This window comes from Solea senegalensis, linkage group LG14, assembly GCF_019176455.1.
Source record: "Solea senegalensis isolate Sse05_10M linkage group LG14, IFAPA_SoseM_1, whole genome shotgun sequence".
NCBI classification, from domain to species: Eukaryota; Metazoa; Chordata; class Actinopteri; order Pleuronectiformes; family Soleidae; genus Solea; species Solea senegalensis.
Window position 1 is genome coordinate 21,154,350 of NC_058034.1, and position 12,912 is coordinate 21,167,261.

Genomic DNA, 12,912 nt, shown 5'->3' on the forward strand with positions numbered 1-12,912 from the left:
AAGACTTCTTCTATGTAGCTTATTCCTCTTTTGTAAATGCTTACTATAAATGTAATGTAATGAGTTTTAAAGGTAATATGTGATTTGGATTCTTTGGGTTTTTTGTTCCATAAAGTGATTCCTTTCACTCTATTTTATTTCCATCAATTTAGTTCTGAATCTCAAAATCTTCTCTAAATATTAGAATCAAAATAAAGGATATTGAAAAAGAGAAAATTGAAATATTTGTCCTCTAAATTTGCTCTTTGGATCAGAATCATTACTTCTGAAGTGCGGCTGATGGATTTGACGTCATCACTGGAGCAAGAATCCTTTCAAATGAAATCCACCTTTGTCCACAGTCATGAAAACAGGACGTCTCCCAGTACTTGTGCTCCTGCTGTGACAAATTCAATGACACGCATTTAATGAACATCCATTTGTATCACGGATCCTACGATTGTTGGCTATTTTCTTTCTCCTGGACGACGTTGGTGTTGCAGGTTCTCGGGAGAAAGAAAGAGGACACATTTCCTCCTCCTCTTGAACAAAGGTCTCAATTGAAAAATGGAAGCTATTAGCGTTTCCTAATGAATCATACTCATTTAATGGGTCTAACTAATTCATGAGCAATCTAATGAACTCTAGTGGAACAAATCAAGCGACCTCACACACAGCGATAGGTTTCACTTGTGTGGCACAGTTTTATTTTTTATTTATTTGATTTTTTTCTCCTGGCTCGGTTGCTATGGGACTGCACATGACGACACGGCCCTGTGAGCCAAATTGAAACAAATTGCCACTGTGTTGGGATAATAATACGTGGCATGTTTGTCCTCACCTAAGGCCCACAGTGTATCTTGGGGAGAGGGAAAAAAAACCTTTAGAGTGGACTTCAAAGCAGGTGATATTTCAGAGGCTGTCCCTGTGTCTGTGAACGGAGGGACACAGGAGGGACACAGGAGGGGCCCCGGGCCCTCGGCGGTGGCACAATCTGCCTCTCCCTCCTCTTGTTGCAATGGTTGGTAACAATGTTGTGGCCCCAGACAGCCGTTCCAGCTCTGTGGAGTAGCTTGCAGGTTGTTTTTATTCTTTTTTTCGTTGGCAATGAGGGAAAAAAAACATTTCAGTGGCTCAGTGGTTAAGACCGGTACCCTATGTGCAAAAAAACATCATTGTCGCAGTGGTCGCAAGTTCGATTCCACCCCTCGCTGATTGTACTCAATTCCATTGTAAGTCGCTTTGGATAAAAGCGTCTGCTAAGTGACATGTAATGTAAATGTAATGTAATTTCTGTTTTCCTCGCAGAAAGTGAGAGTGTGTTGCTGACAGGTCGTGTGAAGCTCGTTCATTCAGCCGACAGGTTCACACTGTTGACGTGACAATACTCACACACAGGTGCTGCTCCACTAATTATTCAACTCTACCGCGTGATGTTTACTGATGTATTTTGCTCCATGAGACAACGCATGGAAATATGGTTGCTTTCCATTTACGTCAGAGGTCAGAACTGAGCGCGGCGTCACCTCCACAAACAAGACAGAAGTGCAACTAACAGTCAAAGTAGCAGCGTGTTTTTACTGTTTAATGGAGTTCTGGTTTTGCAGTCGGAGGAACACCCCCCATCAAGTTGGAAATTCCAACTTCTGACTACAACTGGAACGCACCAATAGTATGGTAATGATCCTTTAAAATGGAGGAGATATTATGGTAATACCATCTTATTGGTCGTTTCTACACACCGGTTTAATAACCATTAAAAAACATGTGATTATTACCAATGTGGTTAATTTAGGGCAGCTGTGGCTTAGGATGGTGATCTAATACATTTGTAAAGCACTGTATGCATAAAAATAAAAACATTCAAAGGGATTCAAATAACAATTAAATGTTTAAATAAATAACTTAAAATAGTATAAAAAGTATAAACCAAACTATTAATTAGTGATTACTATAGAAATATATATATATATATAAATAATTATATATATAAAATACTATAGAAATAATTCCATAAAAGTTTTTCTTTTTTGAGTAAAATATTTATGACCGTGTTAAAATCACCACCTGTAAAGTTAGGGTTAAGGTTAGATGATCATCTTTTTACCAGAACGTAGTTGTTTTATTCGCCCGTTGCTGCTGCTGATGTCCACGGGCAGGAAGTCTTTGAACCAGTAGATCTCCGGGTCGGGGTTCCCGCTGGCCGCACACAGCATCGTCGCAGTGCGCGTTCTCTCCACGACCTTGAGCTGAGGCCCCATGTCGATGGTGGGGAAACCGTGAGAGATCTGGTCCTCTGTGACAGAGAGAAACAGATGTTTTTTAAAAGCCTGTGCATGGTGTGAGATTTTCCCTGCTCATCCCACAGCGAGTGAAATCCCACCTTATAGTGAAAACTCCAGCTGTAATGTAAATGTTGCCGGGCTACTGCATGACTAATCCTTCAATGGAATTTTCCCGTCATGGATGCGTGTGAATGAGAGCGAGGAGCGATGCAATTTCACCCCGAGTGAAATGTATTGTGACAGAGAGCGAAATCCCAAACCATGCTCGAGTAATCTAACGCTTACTCCGGTCAAACGCCACGTTCTGCCACAAATTAGGGGTGAGAAATAATAAAAATCATGCAGTGAAAAATCCTCTTCCACACCTCTGGCCCCTGCTGTGGAGCAACAACGCAGCCTGAATCTGTCACAACGAACAGGCGAGGACACAGATCAGGTGTAAAAAAACTACTACAACAAAGTATTTATATGCACAGTGTATTGAACACAGACACAGCCTGAACCATTCAACCATAAATTTAGTGATATATTGTCGTACAATACTATAATCAATACACCAGGGCAAATATTGATAAGTTTACAGTGGGATGTCGGAGGAGAAAGCTATGTTAAATCCTGCACTTTTAACTTTTCACTTAAATGTTTTTCGTTTTCTTCAGTTAGACACATTGGTCTCACATTGCGATGTATCACTATACAATTGTCTAGTAATCTATTGATTATGACAGAATCAATGTATTGTGATATAATGGGTATCGTTGACCATGTATCGCGTATCGTATCATGAAAAACCCTGTGATTCCCAGTCCTAATAAAAACATACTTGGAGGGTTCCCAGTATCTTTCTTACAGCTGTTAATTATGAAGTAATCATTAAAATGAACACAAGTTGCTACAATGCAGTGGTTCTCAAATATTTCTGAGTAACCAACGTTTGCTAAATTCAGCGACAGATATTCCACAAGAGGCAGATGTATCTCTCATACGATCATTTATGTATAACTGTTCTTGGCTAACTCGCGGATCTCTGTCTTCTCTGGATCTTCCTAAAAGAGGGATTAATCCTCTGTAGATCTTCCTGGGAGAGGAATCTCTCTTCTTTAGACCTTCCTAAAAGAGGGATCCTTCCTCTGTAGATCTTCCTGGGAGAGGAATCTCTCTTCTTTAAATCTTCCTGGAAGAGGGATCCATCCTCTGTAGATCTTCCTAAAAGAGGGATCCATCCTCTGTAGATCTTCCTGGCAGAGGAATCTCTCTTCTGTAGATCTTCTTGGAAGAGGAATCTCTCTTCTTTAGATCTTCCTGGAAGAGGGATATCCCCTCTGTAGATCTTCCTGGAAGAGGAATCTCTCTTCTATGGATCTTACTGGAAGAGGAATCCCTCGTCTGTAGATCTTCCAAGAGGGCTCAATCCTCTGTAGATCTCCCCGGAAGAGGAATCCCTTCTCTGTAGATCTTCCCAGAACAAGGATCCTTAATCCATAGATCTTCCTGGAAGAGGAATCTCTGTCTTCTGTGGATCTTCCTAAAAGAGGAATCCCTCCTCTGTAGATCTTCCTGGAAGAGGATCTCTCCTCTGTAGATCTTCCTGGAAGAGGAATCCCTCCTCTCTGGATCTTCCTGAGGTTTCTACCATTGTGTTTGTCCTCACTCCATGTGAGGGTCTGAAGATCGGTGGTCACTTGTTGGACACATTGTAAAGTCCTTTGAGGCAAAGTGTGCTTGTGATGTTGAGCTTTATTATAAATACATTTGACTTGATTTGACTCTGCTACTGATCTTTTCCCTCCTTACACCAACATACTATGCCAAGAACTTGTTTAGAAGTTCCCACTTTCTTTCAGACAGCTGTGAATTATAAACCAACAATACAAATCATGAATGAATACTAACAGGCAGTAGCAGAGTAATCACAAGTCTTAGGTTTTCGCTGCATTGCAGTGTTTAACAAACTTGTGACGACCTGAGCAAATATTGACTTCTCAAAGTTCCCAACAAATGACTGTGATCACTTGTAATTACCAACAATGACCACAGGGAAACACAATGAATGCATGACGTTCCAAATGTGGTCTGACACAGACTGCAGCAACGTTCACGATCAACATAGAATCACTCGGGAACTTACTCTTAACGAGGATTTGATTAAGCTCTTGATTTCATCCATCACTCTTAAAGACTTCAGGATAAACATCATCAGGCCCGGTACAGTGTTGTGAAAAGTTTATGTCCCACTCAGCATTATCTTTTTAAAGATAATGCTTAAATGTGATCGTTTTATTCTGAAGGATATATGGAATATATATTGAAAATTGTCTATTTAACCAAGATTTTGCCAGATTGAGACCTGACCAGAGGTGAAGGAAGTGTTTCCAACTCGCACAAATCTCCACCTTCTTCTCCAAAACTGGCAACAGAAGCAACAGATCTTCTGACAACATTGGTGTGTATACTTTAATATCTTTAAAAGTCTTGAATTTAACTTGTCTCGAGCTGCAGGGACCATTTGTCACATGTGAAAGTTTCAGCTTGTTCAGCTTCTTTTAATAAAATACATCCCGTGTAAACACAAACGGCACTTCTCAGAGGATCATTAATTTAACGAGAGTAAAGTTATTCAAAAACCCGAATCACCCATGTGAAAAAGTAATTGCCTTCAAAACTAATAGCTGGTCGTACCCTTGGCGACGACAATAATCCTCAGTGAGTCTTTGACGTATGGAGGAATTTTAGCCCGGTCGTCTCAGCGACAGCACGTATGTGAGGAATTCTGAGCAGGAACTTTCACTGGTCCGCTTTGGAAGTTAAATTCAATTTCTTTTGACCCATTCAGAGGTGGAATTGCTCATTGATTCAGATCTTTGTCCCCGCTGTATAACCCTGCTGTGGCTGAGCTTAAGATTGTGAAGTGATGAGTGGACATTCTCCTTCTGGATCAAGAGCAGAATTCATAGTTTCTTCAGCGATTGTTCGGGTCACGGATGAGAAACTTTCTTACTCGGGGAAAAAATATATATATTATATATGAGGGAAGAGGACGAGCTCTACGCTCTCAAATAAGATACGGCCGGACGATTGATCGAGTTTAAGAATTAATATCAGCATATTTTCACATCTGTACAATGAAGTGACCAAAGTGAGTAGAGTCAAGTAGTGCTTGAACATAAAGGTTTCCCTAAGGTTCTCCTAAGGTTAGTTACAACCAAACTAATTTCTCCCGGGGTTAGGTAGGAGCCTAAACTTCCCTAAACACTGAGGGAACCAAACACTGAAAAGTTCTTCTGTGGTTATGTTTTTTTGCAACAACGTTCCCAAGTTGTTGCTTGAGATGAAGACGCAAAAAGTTGGCATTTATGACGAATAATCACACGAGTAACTCACAACTCGTGTGATGTATCTGAGCAGAAGATATCTCCAAAAGAGCCCCATGAAGTAATGCTCTCGGAAACAAATGGGCAACCAAAAACTAACGTTGGGAAAACTTTTAGACATTTCCTTTGCTAAATATTGGAGATTAACGCATGTTTTCAGGATCTGATCTGCAGTCTGACATTGTTCGCTTTCATTCTTGTGTTGGACTCTGCTCACCGGAGCAGCTACTAAAAAAAGTACAAAGTACCAGGTACTGTCACTAATGGAAAAGCAAAAAAAACAGAGTTGAGTCGTGCTAGAACTGTAAAATAGAAGAGCACCATATAGATATAGAAGACAGTCACTGATCTCGTGCAGCCTGCATGTGAATCACAGTCTCCCAGAGAGAAAGAAAACATGTGACCTATCACCTCCACGTTGTCTCGGGTGACACGTTCCCACTCCGGAGAACTTTTTGACGTGTTCCGTGACATGCTGCTTATGCTTGTAAGAATCCGTCCTCCTCCCAGAGACACCTGATCTGCATGCGTGATCTCTGCAGGTGGAGCACATGAAAGCCTCACACGTTCACCTGAGAGGGGAGGGACTACCATGAGACACTGGTTATCAGACACTGTGTGCAAACACAACGAGGACAAAGGGACAGTTGTCTGACTGGCTGTCAGGTGTAAGGGGTGTGATGTCCACTCTGTCCACTCCTGTCACTCGTCCCGCTCTGTCTCGTCCTTTTATCAGGTCTCACACAGTAACCCAGCCCGTGATTCGTCCCTGCGGGGAATTCAAACCTGAGAGCAGCTGCACGACACAACCAGGTTATAGTGAGAATACACTCACCAGCCACTTTATTAGGTGCTTTAAGAGAGACAATAGCCAATGTGCTTCAAGGTTTGCACTTAAACACAGTCTTCAAACCTTGTTTGTACTCTGGAGTGGAATTACTGTTGCTTTTCTACCGTCGAGTCGTTAACAGGCTGTTTTTACCCAAACAACTTCTGCTCAATGTTCTAACTCTATACTGAGAAAATATTGAGTTCTAAGAAGTAACAACGTTAAAATACAGTGGTTTAAATAGATTGAGCATAGTCAGCTACGGAGGCAGATTTATTCTCTCATCATCCTCCTCTTCCTCACATATAGTACTTCTCACTCTGGTATAGTGAAATTAGATTAAGATCATTTGTTTCTTTTTCTACACACTAAAAGCTCAAATTCAAATAAAATGTCAAATTCAAAATTTTTGTTGCCATTGTGACACAGCAAAATTAAAAGTGCAGGTTTTCCAATGCAAACATTTACAAAATATAGAAAAATGTGAATGAATAAGAAGTGATTAAAACAAATCTAAACAGTGTACAAAAGCATATATGGACTAGATCAAAACTAGATAAACAGATAGAAACTGTCCCTGGTTTATGCAGTAGAAGAATATTTCTGATTTTCCTCCAAGTACCACCAGCGTAACACTGGTGGTACAGGTACCGCAGTTTGAGAACCGAGGTTATAACCAACTCTGGATGGTTGTATGAGAAAATCCAAGTCACTCAGTCACGCAGTTTCAGCCCGTCTGGAACCAACAACCATCAAAGTCACTTCATTAAATTTACTCGCATTAGTGTAATTGAGTAGGTTTTTATGTACTTGTACGTTCCAAAGTAATTTATAAAAGGTGTAGTTTTACTTTTACTTAAGTATGTTTTTTTGGAAGTGCTGTACTTTAACTACATTTTAAATGACTTCCGTTACTGAGTAAAATACTTTGGCAGGAAAAAATGAGGACAGGTGAATGATAAGGACAGGTGAATGAATGATGAGGACAGGTGAACGATTGATTAGGACAGGTGAATGAATGATGAGGGCAGGTGAATGAACGATAAGGACAGGTGAATGAATGATGAGGACAGGTGAATGAATGATGAGGACAGGTGAATGAATGATAAGGACAGGTGAATGAATGATGAGGACAGGTGAATGAATGATGATGACAGGTGGATGAATGATAAGGACAGGTGAATGAATGATGAGGACAGGTGAATGAATGATAAGGACAGGTGAATGAATAATGATGACAGGTGAATGAATGATGAGGACAGGTGAATTGGCATTAATTAAGTACTTTTACTTGTACTTAAGTCAAATGTTGTCAAAATAGTGATACTTTTACTTGAGTAGAATATTTCTGTACTCGTACAAAGTGTCACTGTTGAGCCTGTAATAAAAAAAATTACTCTTTATTCAAAGTTCTAAGCCTTTAAGTCTGATTTTTGTTCGGTTTGACAGTCCATCATGAAGCTTCACCTCAGAAAACCTCTAATATTCAGCTCAGTCTCTTCACACAGTGCTTGGGTAATTCACTTGACTCAGCTGAGGGAGTGGATTTGCTGTCCAGAAATATTTTTGCCTTAAAAAGGCGTCTTATATCAAATCCACAGAGGGTTTTCATTGAGAGGGCCGTCCTCTGCTCTATTACTGACTGAACTGCATTTTCAATTTACACTTTGAATGAAGTTAAACTTAAAATGAACGCATCCGGAGCTGTGTTGTGTCCCTGCTGAGGAGAGGGAAACAAACTGCAGTGATGCTGAAACAAAGGTGGTGCATTCAAGTGTTTAAATAAAGAAGATGTGAATTTTTGTACTTTTGTGAGTTTGAAAAAAAAAAGCACTGAGCACAAGTTTGTCGCTCACGCTGCTCTCTCCTCTGGATAGTTTTACATATTTACAGTCATAGTGTAAGAGTCCAAAGAAAAGATAAGACGAGACGAGATACGACACAAGACTGTCGATAAGATGTGAGGCAACACAAGACACTGCAGATGTGATGCGATACAAAACGACATCACACAGTAGATGTGAAACCATTAATTATAGACACAAATGGATGCAAGATGTAACATCACAGGACACGAGACGATTAGATACGGTGTGTTATGATGCGACAAGACACGCAACAAGACTAAGACAAGACAAGACACGCAACAAGACTAAGACAAGACAAGACACGCAACAAGACTAAGACAAGACAAGACACGTAAGACAAGACAAGACATGCAAGACAAGATAAGACACAAGACAAGACAAGAAGACAAGACAAGATATGCAAGAAGACAATAACAAGACAAAGATGACAAGATAACAAGACTAAGACAATAACAAGACGAAGACAAGATAAGATAATAACTAAGACAAGACAAGACACACAACAAGACTAAAACAAGACAAGACAGACAACTAAACAAGACAAGACACGCAACAAGACTAAGACAAGACACACAACAAGACTAAAACAAGACAAGACACACAACAAGACTAAAGCAAGACAAGACACACAACTAAACAAGACAAGACACGAACAAGACTAAGACAAGACACACAACAAGACAAGACAGAACAAGACTAAGACAAGACACAACAACAAGACATGCAACAAGAAAAGACACTAACAAGACTAAGACAAGACATGCAACAAGACAAGACATAACAAGACATGCAACAAGACAAGACTAAGACAAGACATGCAACAAGAAAAGACATGCAATAAGACAAGACACTAACAAAAACAATACAAGACAAGGCATGCAACAAGACAAGACATGCAACAAGACTAAGACACACAACAAGACAAGACACAACAAGACTAAGACAAGACACGCAGCAAGACTAAGACAAGACACACAAAAGACAAGACATAACAAGACTAAGACAAGACAAGACACTTAACAAGACTAAGACAAGACACACAAAAGACAAGACACGATCAAGACTAAGACAAGACAAGACACTAGACAACAAGACAAGACATGCAAGACAAGACACATACAAATACAAGACATAACAAGACAACAAGACTAAGACAAGACAAGACACGCAACAAGACAAGACACGCAACAAGACAAGACATGCAACAAGACAAGACACGCAACAAGACATACAACAAGACAATACAAGACATACAACAAGACAAGACATGGTACAATAACATATTAGATAGGCCTTCATTTCTTCCACAACGAGGTAATTTACAATGAACATGGACAGCATCTTAGATTAAGAGATTAGAGATTACTTCCTGCATCAGGTCACAAAAATCCAAATTTTTCTCCACATCTACAAACATAAATGCAGTTTACACACACACACTGTAATCTGCAGATGTATGATACTGTATACTTGTGGTTGACAACAGAGATTTTCCTACATCCAAGAGAAGTCAGTGTGTCTCTGTGTGTGTGTGTGTCCGTGTGTGTGTGTGTGTGCGTGTGTGTTTGGCTCCCTGTCCTCATGCTGTGAACTAATAAGGCTGTGATTAATAAATCATGGGCCTCAGAGCAGCTGGGATTATATATATAAACACACACACACACACACATGCGTTTTCCTCGCGCCGCACGAAGCGTTCGTTTCTGTGCTTTTTTTTTACATTTTTTAGCAACGGATCGTCACGACTCTTATGAACTCTTGTTCTTGTAAGTCTCTGAAAAGTGAGCCATAAATTATGTACCAACCACTTACAGTATAAATAACCAATAGCTGCAATTCATTACCATTGAAAGGAGACATAATAAGAGAGTGGACCCAGCTGAGCGGTGACATCTCTCAACATATGTTTATTTTATTGGAACAATCTTTAAAAGAGCCTGTTCCTTTTTGCATCTCGTCTCTGGAGAGAGACACACAACAATGGAGCAAAAAAACAATGATATTGCATCACCACAGGGAGGGCTGAGCTTTATTTGAGCGTGACATGATCACTGCAGTGGGCGGGGTGGGATAGGCCACATCTACATGACTCTGTTTTCACTGATAAATGTGTAATTCTGCTCTGGATTCTCCTGCCGTCCATGAGTGATACAACCCAGAAAAAGATTTAACCCTCTAACACCTAAGCCTCACAATGTCCACCTGGACTTTTTCTGTACGCTTAATTTAACTTTAAAATGACAGAAAATGTCCGGTGAGGCAGTTATTTACAATTTACTGCATGTTCAAATAGTGTATTAACAATTTAAAACGAAGAAAAACACTGCAGTTGTACACGAACGCCAAATTTTGCGTGTTCACTTTGAAATGGGAGCAGTATAAAACATTTAAAAAAACGTCTCAATGTCTCAATGTCCAAAACAGGCAAAAAACAATAAATAAGGAAATTATGTGCAGGTGTTTTTCCAACTCTCTCCTCTGTGGCAACAAAGAAGCTGATGATTCGCCGGCTTCCTGCAACAGCACGAGTGAAATTACCGCAATAACCACACGTTGACTTTGACGTGCAACTTCTCTTTCAATTTTTCCAAACTGTGCTGTGTGCTTGTCGTCTCAAACCGTGACCGCACAAATTAAAAAATACAACATTTCCTGGATGTGACTCAATTCAAAAGAGCACAAATAAAACTCAAAGCAATGAAATAACTTCTTTTCAGAGAGACAAGGGGGACATAATTCAAGAGGGGAGCTAAATTTAAAACTGCAGCACGCCAGGACTACTTTAAAAAAGTATGTGTGTTTCAATCTCGGGGGCTTAAATTATGTGAGAAAACGTTCACACGCAGTGATATGGATTATGGAGAGGATGGATAATAGAGGCACCATTCATCCGGGTTGTTGTGGAAGTAAAAGCAATAAAAAGAGGACGTGGGGAGAGAACAATGATCTAACGGGGGGACACCGATCATCTGCATGTGTCCCACAGCACCCAAATGTTTGTCTGTTTCCTAACTCCCTCATTTAAATGACGAGCGGATATTCTGCGCTCCGTTGACTGGTCGAGAAAAATGTACGGGACATTTTTTCAAAACAATGTATTCACTATTGTCTATTTGTTTTCTCGCAACGCTGCAAAAATACAGAATTTTTATTGTGATGACGTCTCCTGCCAGAGAGAAAACCAAACTATACATTTACCAATGCCTCCGAAAACTTTTTTATATGGAAACTCACTTTTCTTTTCTTCCCATTTTCCTAAAAATATCTAAAAACAACACAACAGTGGGTCCAAATCCAGCCATGAAACTGAAGATGAACCCAGTTTGTACATTTATTTTTCATTCTTAATGTAATTTTAAACAGCAGTTGAAAAAGAAAATGGTTTACATTTTTAAAGGTAAAGTTTAAAAAAGGCAACAAACCCAAGTTTCTAAAGTAAATGTAAACTAAAGTTCCCATAGCGTATGACAACAAGTTGCTAACATTTGTCAAACGTTTCCCAAAAAAACAGGAAAGAAAAGGACGTACATTTACAGCATGTTGCTATGACCTGACGCCTTAGATCACTGGTTAGCAACAGGCGGCTCATGGGCCAAAACTGGCCCGCCATTGTTAATATCTGGTCCGGCAGATGTTTTTAACTTATTAATCACTTATCTAGACAAAAAAAATGACAACTGAAAAAAAATACATTTTGAGTTTCTGACAATTAACCGACAATTAACATGTTTGGTTTGGGGGAAAAATACACTGCTGCTCTAATGAATAGTCAATGTTTTGAGGATAAATATCCATAAAATAACAAATACCATAAAAGCAGGAGGGGAATATAGTTTATTGAGAGAATTGACATTCTATTCTCCACATCTCACTCTAAAATGGTCATTAAAGATATTTTTACTAAATGTGGTCATCTCTGGGGTCAATTTTACTAACCTTATTTATTCATTTTGTCCACTCCTTACTATGTCCCTGTTGTCCTACCCCCAAGGCCTGTCTTCTGTATGTTTGTATTGTGTGAAGTGATGATGATGAGTTCATAAATTAGTCTCAAGTTTTAATCCACTATATAAGGTTGGTTGTACTTGTTGACCCCTGCCTTGGATCAATGCTGTCATTTCATTACTTTGCCTGTTGATGTCGCTGTTTTGCAGTCTGGGATGAGTCAGTTGAAGGAGAATTCCCCTGATGAACTTTTGCAGCCCGGGTGCAGACAGTCGGGCTTCTCTGTCGCCTGACGTTGGCAGACGAGGATCATTTACACTCAGGACTTTCCCAGACTGTGAGTGTGGCTGCGAGGGAATACTTTGTACATGGAACAATATGGTGCAAGCAGACAAGCTATACTGTTTCATGTCTGCTTGTTTGCTTCTATACGCATCCCCGTCATGAATTACATGAAATAGACTGATATCACTTTGTGTGCGTGCAAAGTCAGAACAGAGAGAAAACAATGCTTTGCCAACACTTTTGTTCCATAAATTTGTATAATTAAAAAAATTCCCCTCGGGTGTCAATAAAGTTAGCTTAACCTTAAACACATTTTCAACAAAAAAAATGAAGTTTGATCTGGAGGACAT

The 12,912-nt window shown here is 39.8% G+C and overlaps 1 protein-coding gene across 3 annotated transcripts in view; it reads right to left on the reverse strand.

The window, feature by feature from the left end:
• Positions 1-12,912, reverse strand: part of ptprfa (protein tyrosine phosphatase receptor type Fa) — a 243,935-nt gene that overhangs the window by 132,189 nt on the left and 98,834 nt on the right. For 2 of the 3 annotated variants that reach the window (XM_044043823.1, XM_044043824.1), the window contains exon 1: positions 2,087-2,271. In XM_044043823.1, the coding sequence (XP_043899758.1) occupies positions 2,087-2,240 (154 nt within the window). In that variant the 5' untranslated portion in view covers positions 2,241-2,271. Of the gene's footprint in view, positions 1-2,086; positions 2,276-12,912 lie in introns of those variants that run through there. The other variant, XM_044043825.1, reaches the window with a different exon arrangement.